The following is a 12,544-nucleotide window of genomic DNA, read 5'->3' on the forward strand; positions in this document are numbered from 1 at the left end:
TTAAACCTATATTAAACTATTTCCTCTCTAAAAGTACTTGATGTTGAAATATATATGTGGGGGGGGGGGTCTTTAACACATCTTTCTAAACATTATTCCATTTGGGGGTATACAGTAATTCTGAATGGAAATTCTCAACTAAGATGGAGATCTGAATTTATAGAAGGGAGGCACTTTGTTTCAGATAGCCTGGATCCAAGCCAGATAGGTGAAGGGGAGGAGAAAGCGCCCAACAAATTTCAGGAGTTGGACAAGTGAACTGTTTCATGGGTACTTCCTATCTTTTCTCAGCAGGCACTCTTTTTGATAATTCCTGACAAGTCAACTTTAACTTAAGGTGACCCTGTGAAGGTCACTTCCAAGTCACCCTGTTATTGACAGACCAGGTCAGATCTTGCAAATTGACAGCCATAGCTTTACATGTGGGCCCATTTACTTATCTTTTTGTAACTCCACAATACCCACAAAACTCTCTTCTAGCACCATATTTCAATTGGGTTGATTCTCTTCCTTTCAGCTTTTTTTCACTGTGTCCAGCTTTCACAGCCATACATAGAAATGGGAAATATGATCCTATGGATAGTCCTGACTTTGTTATTAAATTTTATGTCTTTACACTTAAGGATCTTGTCCAGTTCCGTCACTTCAGCATCTTAATCTGATTTCTTGACTACAGTTTCTATTCTGATTAATGACTGAGTGAAGTCACGGAGAATCTTTAACTTTTTCATTGTCTTCATCACCTATTTTAAAGTTATATAAATAATCTGTGGTAATAATTTTTGTTTTATCTATCCTCAACTGTAAACCTTCTCCTTTGCACTTCTCCCTTGACTTTCTTCAACAGATATTCCAGATCTTTGCTTCCTCTTCTTTTTTTTCTAAATAGTATGGCATCATCTCTGGATCTTACATTGTTAATGTTACTTCCTCCACTTTTAACCCCTCCTTCCTCTGAGTCTAATCCAGCAGGCACTCTGTTAGGTTGCATTTTTTAAAAAATGTTCCCAAAGGAGGGTTGCATTGTGAGATGCCACCACTCTGTGGGACTTCTGAATGGACTTAGAACAGTCAGTCAAAAAGCAATGGTTCGTGGACACATCATTGTCTTTGACCTAATCAATTTATCTTGGATATGGCTTTCCCCTAACCTACTTTGTAGGATAGTAGAGAAAAATGGCATAAAATTAGGATGGCATAAATCTGCATTAACTATTAAATGTGTATTATTTCCATGCAGCCTTGATACACTGATTGTAAACTGAAGAGGGCACTCTTGAATACACTCGGAGATTTTGATTGCCTGTACTGAAATGTCATCATTGTAAAAATTTTAAAAGCTTTTAGATATCACCTTTCATAACTTGGTATGGACATCAAATTCGGATAAGCCCCAGTTCTTGAGACAAATTGGATAGATTTCCAAAGATCTAGGATTAAGGAAAGTCTGAATTGCTCCAAAAAGAACCTACCACCTCCTGAAGCAGGAGCAGGCATAGTGCAGCCTATGAGCCATACATGTGACCCCTATACTCAACCTTTGACACTCCCAGAAGCTTCTCACAAATCCTTCAAAGATCTCATTCCCCCCTTTTAAAAGTTGCAATATTCAGACTATTTGTGCCTTCAAACTATGCACAAAGCCCCCAAACATGTAAAAACACATGAATATACCCTACCCCACCTACACAAGCACCCTAGAACTCTGTACTACCCCCCCCCGCCTGAGTTTTTTTCCCCTTTGGTTCTTGTCAAAATGGAGACAGGAAGTGATGCAATGTCACGTCTTGTCATCATCTTTAGAACTGAAAAGGAAAATGGGCATTAGGTCTTGCAGGGGGTGAAGCCTATGGGAATGTAGGGGAAAGATTGCCCCCTGTGACCCTTGCAGTTGTCCCAGCCTTTTGGTTAAGCTTTGAGGGCCCTCTGCAGGTTGGGAAAACACAGACACTTGAACACTGAGTGCCTCAAAATGGATATATTTCCAACTAGCCCTCCATGTCTGAAAAATGCAAGAAGGTGAAGAAGGGAATGGCTGTGTGACTGACAGTTCTCGTTTTCTACCAGGGCTCTCCCTTTTCCTTCCAATCTTTGCATGGTTTTGTAAAGGGATATAGAAGGAACTAATAATTGGCACTTGGCATGTTTTCATGTTATGTTGTATGTCTCTGGCACCAAAGGGACCTGCTGGTATCCGTGTCCATGTGGTGATGAATCTGCTCCCTATTTTTGTTGGAACTGTAAGGGATCTAATTTTGAACTGCAAGATCCTGTTTTGAGGATAAGGTTCAGCACCCTGGATAGCTCTCTTAAGATGCAAACTAAGACTTGATACTTGTTTTATTTTATTTATTCAAAAATTTTCATTCCACCTTTTATGTTGAGATCTCAGAAGAGCAAAGAGAAAAACCGATTTGATCAATCCCTGAATAATATCAATGAACGTTGTTAGAAACATTTTTAAAAAAAAAAATATGAAAACTCGGCAAGTTAAAGAAGTATCAAAAGATTACAATCATTTAAAAAAAAACATGTGCAAATTTAGAAATAGATTAAGCCCCAAAGGTCTTCATAAAAAGCCATGTCTTAACATGTAATTGAAAAGAAATCAGTGTTGGCACCAATCAGGTCTCCAAGGAGAGGGCATTCCACAAGAGTCTCACAACCAAGAAGGCACTCTTCTGTGTCCCCAAACATCATATATCTCCCACTGGTAGAACAAAGGGGGACCCCTCTTTTCAGTTCTCTGGGAGACATATATAGGGAGGGGAGCTCTTTCAAGTATTGAGGTACAAAGCCATTTAGTGATTTGAATGTTATCATTGTCACCTTGAATTCAGACAGGAAGTTAATTGGCAGCCAATACAGTTCCTTTTGGACTGGTTTTGCCTGTATGGCATTCCAGTCTTGCTGCTGTATTTTGCATTTGCTTTAGGTTATGAATCATCTTCAAGGGTAGCCTCACACAGAACACCTTACCATGGTCTAATGAGGAAGTTACTAGTGTATGAACCAATGTTGCTAAATCCTCACTTTCCAGAAAAGACCATAGTTTGTACACCAGTCAGAGCTGGTGCCAAGTGCTCCAAGCCATAGAGTCTACTTCAGCCTGTAGTGACAAAGGTGGTTCTAAAACTACTCCCAAGCTATATATCTGCCCTATTCAGGGCAGGTTGCTTTCCCAGTTGCCAGACTCAAGGACTATCCAACCATAGAAGCTTTATCTTATAGGATTCAGCTTCAGTTTATTGGCCTACATCAAACCCACTGCAGCTTCAAGGCATTGGTCTACAATTCTAATGACAATGAGAAATGGCAAGGAGCTCAGTGTCATCAGCATAGTGATAGCACCCCTATCTCTCCAAGCACAGAAGCTTTCAGTACAGGGAAAGCAGAGTACCTCCTCCCTTCTCACTGTGAACAGGGCAAAACATAAACTTTGGACAGCCAGACTGCAGCTATATCATGAGATTGTCTTATCTCTGTTTGAAAATGACACTTCCTTTCTACCTGAAAATCACAGAGGTGGAAAGGACTCAAAAGGCTTTGCACACAGGCACTGTTGGCCGTTGGCTTCCATGCTGGAGGGACAGTGAATCTGCTTTAAGTTTTAGTATTTAAAGGAGCTATCCAAGATATGCTGCATTCTGTCTCCCAAAATAGTCCACAGAGGCTACGTCAAGTACAACTCTAACCATGTGTATTGCACTGTTGAGATTGCATTGGTGATGCTTGTTATGTGTTTTTTTGACTAGTGTCAATGTCATAGAACAATTTCTTGAGAGGAATAAAGCAGCGGAAGGTCTCTTCATAGAACTGTCTCATATGTGTGATGGGGGCAGGGAAAGAAGAACACGCCTCATGAAGGAGTAGACTAGGGATTTAATTCATGACAAATTTTCTTCTCAACAGAAGCAACAAGTAATGAGAGCAAATTGTTTCTGATTCTGAGAAAGACTGAAAACCACCATTTTCAAAAAATTATTCACAACTTAGGACTATTCAATGCAAATTGTGCACATGGTTGTTCAGCACTGAAAATAGCTTTTTCTGCGGAGAAAATTCTCTGCACAGAAAAAGCTATTTCCACTACAGGAAATGCTGTTTTCTATGCAAAACAAGTATGTGCAAATTTCCAAAGTTCCAAAGTGCAAAGATTTTCATCAGGGTTTCTTGATTTCCAAAACAAAACAAAACATTTTCAATATTATTCCAAAAAAAAAATAAAAATAAAGAAATCAATCATTTTTCCCTATCCCTAGAACAGACTCCTCTATTTGGCTCAGTGTGTGGCTGGATAGGTTTATAATATTACCAAAGTTCATAGTGTTCCTTTTGTGGGTCATGGAGGTCTGTAGTAGTAGTAATAATAGTTTCTCTCTCTCTCTCTCTCTTTTGTCTTAGAAAAGCAACATGCATCTGATACATGTGCCTTTTTTTCCTGTTCTTGGAGAAGATTTGTCCATTGTTGAGTTGAGTAGAAGACTGGTTTACTACATGAGGCTCTAAATTAGAGATTTCTTTCTTGATATTTCCTTCTTTGTTGTACAGAATACACAACATCCAGTAGTTCCTTGGAGAGAGTGCTACACCGTTTGTGGCTGTACTGAGTGTAGTACTTCATTATCCATTGTTGATCTTTCACCATGTGTCCTTTGAGAAAGATGTCCTTGCTGTTTGTATTTCTTAAGAATGGTGGTGTCTGTCTGTAGCTGGGCAAGTATCTTGAAGAGATGGATGGATTTCTACTCCATTTGGTTGAATTTGGTGCTTTCGGTTTTAGTAGCATTCATCTGTTTCAGCATTAAAAGATATAAAGAAGTCCTGCTTCATCTGAAGAAGTGGACTGTTGTCTATGTACAAAAATTTTTGCTAGAAATTTCTTTTTCTCCCTCATTTTATTTATCTGTTTATTTATTAGCCACCTTTCTGCCAGGCCAGGACTCAAGGCACCTTCCCTAACACATGAAAAACATTTACCAAAGGTTTAAGGCCAGTTTAAAAGCACCACATTAAAACACTTTAAAACTGATTAAAAATCATGCAAAAGTTAAAAAGAAATAAAACATACATCAGTTCATCTCACAGGTGCTTCTGGATTAATTTCCATCTTGTTATGCTAAAACAGAAAACACTACATATGTGTGAAAGACAAAGATAGACAGATGGTAATCATCATGATTGATCTTATTATTATTTCTTACTTCTCCCCTCAAAGTGTACAGCAAACAGTATACATAAAAATAATTACTTTCAAAAGGGAAAGCAAGAAGTTTCTTTTTTAAATATCCAATCATTACAGGTTGCTTTATACAATACATACTAAATGTGGGAAACGTATTTGTTACTGTTTGTTTTTTGGCAGAACAATGGCTTTTACAATACTTGAGAAAACCTTTCACAGTCTGTAAAGTCTACTCCTAAATATGCGGTAAAGCTTTGGGGCCGAGCTTTATTAAGGAGTAATGCTTGATCTTGTTTCAAAAAGAAAAAAAGGACAGCTATTTCCTTTTACAAACCTGTAGTGTTTCCATTGAACTAATTGCCATCCTAGCATACCAATGGAGTGTTTTATTAAAACAGAAAATGACAAGCTAAAAATGGCAAAAGGAGAATAACTTTAATCCCCTAAATCAAACTTTTGCTCTTTTTTCTTGATTTGTGTGGGTGCATCCCAAAAAAGCTATTCTTCAGTGTGCAGAAAATCCTCACGCAGGGAATCTCCAGCTTCAGAAAAAGAGTTTAGCCTCCAGTTTCTTGAAGTGTGCAAAACTTCTGTCTGGCTGTAAACATTCAAAATACTTGTGAAATCGCCAGTGGTTTCTCAGCCTAGGCAAATGAGACAAAAGAAAGAATGGCTCCTTGAGCTATTTTCTATCCTCTGTGTTTCCCCCTTCTCTGTGTGAGTGTTCCCTCCCTACCCATCTTTGAAAGATACTACATATCCTTTCTTTCATTTTCCTTAATGGCAATTAGAAGAAGAACCTCACACCAGCCAAGGAAGAGTGAACACAAACAAGACCCCTATAGGCAGCCTTGTGCATTAATGTAAAATATGCCCAGACAACATAACTTGTCAGAGAGGATTATTTCTGTTCAGTGAATCTGCAGGGGCCCCCTTGCTCTGCCACTCAGCATCTGGCAAGAGACAGAAGGAGAGAGAGAGAGAGAGAGAGAGAGAGAGTAGCCATTAGTGAGTAGCGACTGTGGCATTGATGTTTGAGCGCACTTCTGAACCAGCTTTTGTTGCAAAGATCGGTGTAGAAAGCATGCGCTGTCCCAAATCTGCTGTTACTATGAGAAATGAGGAGCTGCTTTTAAGGTAGGTTGATTCCTCCTTTGTTTTATAAGGGTCGTTCCCAGTCACCTGGGCCCATTATGGCTCAGAGGTGCACTTGCTACCAAGTGCTCTGCTCCCGCCTCAATCCTTTTTTGGAGGGGGAGGCGAGGGAAGGCTGCTTTTTGGATCATGCAAGGACCGTGCTTTTGTATGATGAATGGTGTTTATGAACCACTAGCCTCCAGCTCTGCACAAGCTAAAGCAGGACTGGCAAACAAGAAGTTAACCAAAAATAATCCCCACAAACCCAAACAACTGGTTTGTGGGGGCTCTTCTATTGTCTCCTTCGTTATTATCCATTTGGGCTTGGAATATGCATGGGGGGAAGTAGCTGAGCAAGACACCATATTAGCACCAGTGCCCTAAATACCACTTTAATTTGGACTTGTGTTATATAAATAATCATTCCACTTCTGCATTTAACCACTGGATGCTGTTTTGGGGGAGGAAGCAAGAGAGGAGAGGGAGATAAATGTGCTTAATAGGGGAAAACACATATTGCATAGATGAATGGATTTTTAATATTCTGGGGGTCTGGTGAAGAGCCAACCATGAAGAGAAGCTTTTCAGAGCAAGGAAAGGAGGCGGGGAAGAGCAAGCGAACAAGAGTGGCTGAATTCTGCTGAAACTGGCACTCTGCTTCAGGGCGGGGAGGGGGAACAAGCCTTTTGTCTATTTTCTAGCAGACAGTCAAGCGTGTGAATATATCTTTTTGACCAACAATGGGACAACCGAACAATAGAGCTGTCAAGCTAGCTTAATGTATGTCTGGGGTTCGGGTTGCTTTTTGTTTATTTGCAATGATTGTTTGCAATTATTTCCAATCTCTTTTTAAAATGCCTGTCGGTTTTTAATTTCCTCTTACCTTGTTTGCATAGACTGTGATATGAACTATGCTACTATTGTTTGTTTCTTTAAAAAATGGAAGTTGGGGGGAGAATAATGATATCCACTATTATTATTTTTTTGTTTCCCTCAGTGTATTGGGACATTGTCTACCGGGGAAACAAAGCTTGTGGAGACTTCTTCCTCAGTTTGAAAAAGGAAACGTATTGATTTCCTGTCTTTAAACATTTCAGCAGGACATGCATCTTGTTAATACATCTTGTTAATGCCTTCCTTGTACTTTTATTTTTGGATTATTTCACCTTTCTTGATTGTTTTGCAGGGATTCATTTTGGTTTGGGGAATATAATATCCAACAATTTAACATTTCAGGATACTTAAGGGGCAATGACAATAAAAATGCTTTCATGTTATTAATTCAGTGTCATTTTAAGAGGTTAGTTAACTTCATATCTTTTCATCTAGACACTTTGTTTTACTGTTCTGACTGATTTTGGCTGTTCCCTGCTTTAAGCGGAAAGATGCTGGAAGAAAGATGGAATACTAATTAATTAATTAAAATAACAAATAGTAAATATTCCACTGTCAGAGGTACAGCAAAATCCTATATGCATTCGCTCAGAAGTAAGTCTCATTTAGGTCATCAAGGACTTATTCCCAAAAAACTGAGTCTACCATTGAAGCCTCATGAACACAATCTTGAAGATTGCCCTGGTTCTAACCATTGTTCAAGAGTCATACAAAATACACAGCTCTGTAAAGATGCATCTGATTTGCAAGAATTTAAAAATCTGGGCATGCTTTGCTAGGTCTGTGAAATGGAAGATGCTGCTGCTGCTGCTTTTATTAACCTATGGGAGAACTTTGTATATATTTGTATTAAAAAGTTAGAGGATTTTCTATTAGTTAGAAAAATACAATGTTTTGTTTTGCTTTTCAGCTGCATGTTAAAACAAGCTTTCCTGCAAAGATTTGTCCATGTTAAGTGTAGAATTATTCTGTATTTCAACCCAGTTGGATTGTATGCTTCTGTCAACATACTGCTGAGCACAGAGGATGCCATAAGAATAGATGCAACAGTCCTTGAACAGCTTTGCAAAATCTTGAACACATAACATTTGATGGTGAGAGAATAATTCATTTTGACCTTAGTAGATTCTCAATCTTGAGCTCTCAAATAGGACCCTCTTCATTAGTGCTTCAGAATAAGTTATTATTTTCCAGACAAATGTTGACAAATTCTCTTCAACCATATTCCATAAAACCAGTTTTCTTTAGCTTCTGGCTTTTTCTGCCTTTATTGAGGGTGCGTTGTACTGGCTACTGTTACTCATGTTTGGCTGTGAATAGGCAACCTCAGTGTATAGGCCAACACAGTTTAACAATGGCCTCCTCTGCTAAGGTGGATGTGTCATTTCTTATGCCTGTCCAACTATGGTTTGTGATGAAAATGGGGCACTGTATCTTCCTTATAGTCCCCTCCCCTGACAGATGAATTTCTGCTGAGCTACCTGGGTCTATGTCTCTGTGTGTACAGAGAAAGTGTGGTGTTGTTGTTGTTGTTGTTGTTGTTAAATGCCTACAGGTTGCCCCTGACTCATGGTGACCCTGTGGATGCAAAATCTCCAAGACCCCCTCTCCTCCACTGCTGTGCTTAGGTCTTGTAAATTCATACCCGTGATTTCCCTAATGGGGGTCTATGCATCTAGCATGAAAATTTGGATTGCACTTGTGTTGTTTTCACGAAGAATTGCTCAGCCTACATCTAGTTACCTTGTTAGGTTCTTGAAGGGTTCTCAAAATCATACCTGTATTTCTGAATGTTATTCTATCTATGTTTTACAAAAGAAAGGCCCCCTCTTTGTGACCTTTTCTTCTGGAAGCAAAAGTCCTTAAATAGGTTTCTTCAAAGTCTTCAGGCATAAGAGGTTCCTGGTCTCTTTAGTTATAAACAGCTAAATGCATGCTATGCTTTTATGCTTCAACAGGTAGTTTTGTTTTGCACTGAACCATTAATTGATTGTTTGGATAATAATCAATGGAAGCCATCAACCACAGGTTGCAAATGTGGATTTTAAATCAGAATTTAATCAGATCTGTCAGTGGTTTTCAACAGTAATTGGGTTATTTCAGACAAACCTGTGTGCATGTGTTGATCAGATTAATGAGGATAATCTAACGTGAGTGTTGCATTTGTAAGTTTCTTTAATTGTTGGGGGAAATCTATTCATTCCAGTTGTGCTTGGGCTGAGTACAAATCTCTCTGCTTCTTTTGTTGAGAGAAACAAATGCATCCCTTGCCTGTGTTAGTGAAAATAGACAAAGTAATTTTTCTGTCCCATAATACTCAACCCAGAGTCAGCCAATAAAACCAATTGGTAATAGATTCAAGATTACTAACACAGTACTTATTCACACAATAAGCAATTTACTTGTGGAATCCACATCCACCAGACTTGCTGAATGGCCATTAATTTACAATTCTCAAACAAGAAGAGAATATAAATAAATATAAGATCGACCCATCAATATTTTTTCATATGGCAGGTAAATGGAACAGCTATGCAGAAAAGGCACTATACCTGTGAATGTCAACCAATGGGGAGGTGTCAATCTCCTCCAGAGTTTATGTTTTGCTCAAGATCATCCAGTGGGTTTCCATGGCCAAGTAGAGAATGGAACCCTAGTTTCCACAAGTGCAGTCCAAAGTTCAAACCACTACACCATGCTGGCTCTCTCTTGTTCTATCTTTATTCTGTTTTTAGTGCTAGAGAGGATGAAAGACACTCAGGGGAAACAAAATAAATTGGCAGGCTTTCATTACTTTGGCTAGTGTTGACTAGGGTTGATGGAGCACCATTTTTTGCTCTGTTTCAGGAAGGAAAATGGTTGGAGCAGCCCTGTATTATGTTTCAAAGTGCTGGAGGAATTTTGAAGTGAGCTCACCTGATCTACACTGTCCAAACAAATGTGCATGTGAATTAAAAAGTGGGTCTCTTTTGGATTCACATGTGAATGAATTCTGAAAGATGGTTTCTAAGAATGGAAGAATATTGAAAAAAATTAAATCAGCAGAAAGCATGTTTCTCACATGGGAAACCAAGGCAAGGACAATCTTGGACTGACAACAGTCTTCAGAGTGTGGAACCTGTTCCGCACAAAATTTGACTGTGGTATTTTTTTGCCAAAAACACAATTTTCTGCACAGAAAATGCTGTCTCCTATGTTTTTGAGCCAAAATATTAATTTTGCACAAATAAGTTCCAAGCTACAAATGGTCTCTTGATTTCAATGCCTTCATTTTGCCTCCCATACCCCTGACTCTTCTAATGAGCAAGGTCAATGAACACATAGAGCTAGACTTATTCTTACCAGGCACCAAACCCAAAAGTAGTTCAGATTTCAGCAGAATTTGGCTCCTCCTGAACTTTCCAGGTTAAACACTAAGAAGTGATCTGTGTTTCGTTTGCTTTACAAGTTTCTTTCCCACATCATGCAAAACATCTTTCTCTCCTAGCATATTAAAGTTCCTCTTGTGATATTTGAATGCCAGTGAAGTGAGCTTTACCCCCTCTTCTGGCACCCTCCCCTTATCAAATTGAAGTATATATAAAATTGTAAGCTATACCTCAGGGACTGAATGGGGCTGAGAGGTGGGAAAGAGAACATAAACAAAAGGAAATGGCTGGATTAATATTCATATGTGGGTCTTTACTTTCAAGCATAACTTGCACTTGGCTACTTAAGAAGTCATTCAGGAGTGAATCAATAGTAATTACTGTAATCAGGAAGGCTAATTAGCTGACGATGCGACTGATGGAAAGTTCATTGCTTTGCAGCCCTGAAAACACCTAAGTTGATGAAGTCTGGAAGCAGGGAGGGTACTGTAAATGGAGAGGTTTAGATTTTTGATTTGTTTTCTGAACAACCTGCAGTTTTCAAGAAAAAGGACTGAGTGAGATGACATTAGGAAAGGCTGTATCTAGGAATGGACAGATCAGTTAATATATATATATATTAAATAGCATTGCTGAAAATTTTGCCAGAAGTTTTTTTTTTTTTTACCACTGGTTTTGCATCTACAGTGCGCCCACATCATACACGAACACACCTTATGCACCTTCCAGCATACACTGGAATGCGTACCGGAAGGAGCAGCACCATGTGCCAAAAAAGACAATGGTGTGCACGCCCGTAGCACACTCACCATCACACATCACACGCCGATGTAGTGATAGTTGTGAAGTGTCATGGGGACAAAAACACTAATGTGACCTTTTAGGCTACATGGACACTAAAATAGTACAATTGCCCCAGAGCAGTTCCCTATCCTTATGATAATCTTTACAGTTTAGTACAGTGCGCCCGCACCAAACACGAGCACACTATACGTGGCTTCCTGCTTATGCAGAAGCCATGTGACAATATAAACAATGGTGCATGCTCCCCATTGTTTCCTATGGGGCGTGAGCATATGAGGAATTTCCCTTACGCAGCGGGGGGGGGGGGGCAGAACTGATCCCCCGTGTAAGGAGAAGGCAAACTGTATATATTTCCTAAACAGAGATTTGCATCATGCAGTACAGGGAATTGTGGAATCCAAAGGATTACTGGGAATTTATCCATACATTCATCTGGAAAATGTGAATTAGACTAGCTCACTTGAAAATGTGGGAGGTTCGATGCCTTCATCCATTTGATTCAAAGCATTTCTACATTTTTTTTTCTGGTGGTGGTTAAACAACAGTGGTTTTGTGGATTCCAGTTCCCAGGTTGACAAATAGGTTTGCTGACAGCCGGGAAGGCCCACCAGGACAAATGAAAGATCAGCTAGAATTTTCACCAATTTTATTTTGTTACTCAGTCATCCAAACAACAAAAACAGTCTGCTTTCTGTCTAGAAAATGGATCTCCTGTGCAGAAAACATTTTTTTGCACACACAAAAACCCCCATGTGCTATTCTGGTTTTGCACCTACAGTGCACCCGCATCATACGCGAGCACACCTTATGCGCCTTCCAGCATACACTGGAACGCGTGCCGGAAGGATGCTCCAATATGAGAAAACACTGGAGAGGAAGTATTTTGTTCTCTCTCACAATTGTTTTCTCCCACAATTATTTTTTCCTTTCATGTGAGCATGAAACAGTCCAGGATTTACCTCCCTAAGTTGCAGGGTAGCCACAGCACTTTTGAGTGTCTATTAGGAGGAGACAATGGAATTTGTGGGAGGAGAAAGTAGAATGGGAACGGATGTGATAACTGGGACTCTGAACAGGAACCCTTGAAATAGTGAAAGGTCTACCAAAAGAGTCAGGATAGAAATATATAATATAAATATATGTGTACTGTTGGCCC

At 39.3% G+C, this 12,544-nt stretch overlaps 1 protein-coding gene across 18 annotated transcripts in view; it reads left to right on the forward strand.

Annotated features, from left to right (window-relative positions):
* LOC149311644 (CUGBP Elav-like family member 2) overlaps nucleotides 1-12,544 on the forward strand; it is a 628,876-nt gene that overhangs the window by 204,176 nt on the left and 412,156 nt on the right. For 17 of the 18 annotated variants that reach the window (XM_089527527.1, XM_089527528.1, XM_089527530.1 and 14 more), the window contains exon 1: nucleotides 6,184-6,322. The exons of the other annotated variant lie outside the window; for it this stretch is intronic. In XM_089527527.1, the coding sequence (XP_089383653.1) occupies nucleotides 6,216-6,322 (107 nt within the window). In that variant the 5' untranslated portion in view covers nucleotides 6,184-6,215. Of the gene's footprint in view, nucleotides 1-6,183; nucleotides 6,323-12,544 lie in introns of those variants that run through there. 18 annotated transcript variants of the gene reach the window in all.

Source organism: Sceloporus occidentalis, unplaced genomic scaffold (assembly GCF_023333645.1).
Source record: "Sceloporus occidentalis isolate IW3139 unplaced genomic scaffold, rSceOcc1.0.p SCAF_5, whole genome shotgun sequence".
In the NCBI taxonomy this organism is placed as follows: domain Eukaryota; kingdom Metazoa; phylum Chordata; class Lepidosauria; order Squamata; family Phrynosomatidae; genus Sceloporus; species Sceloporus occidentalis.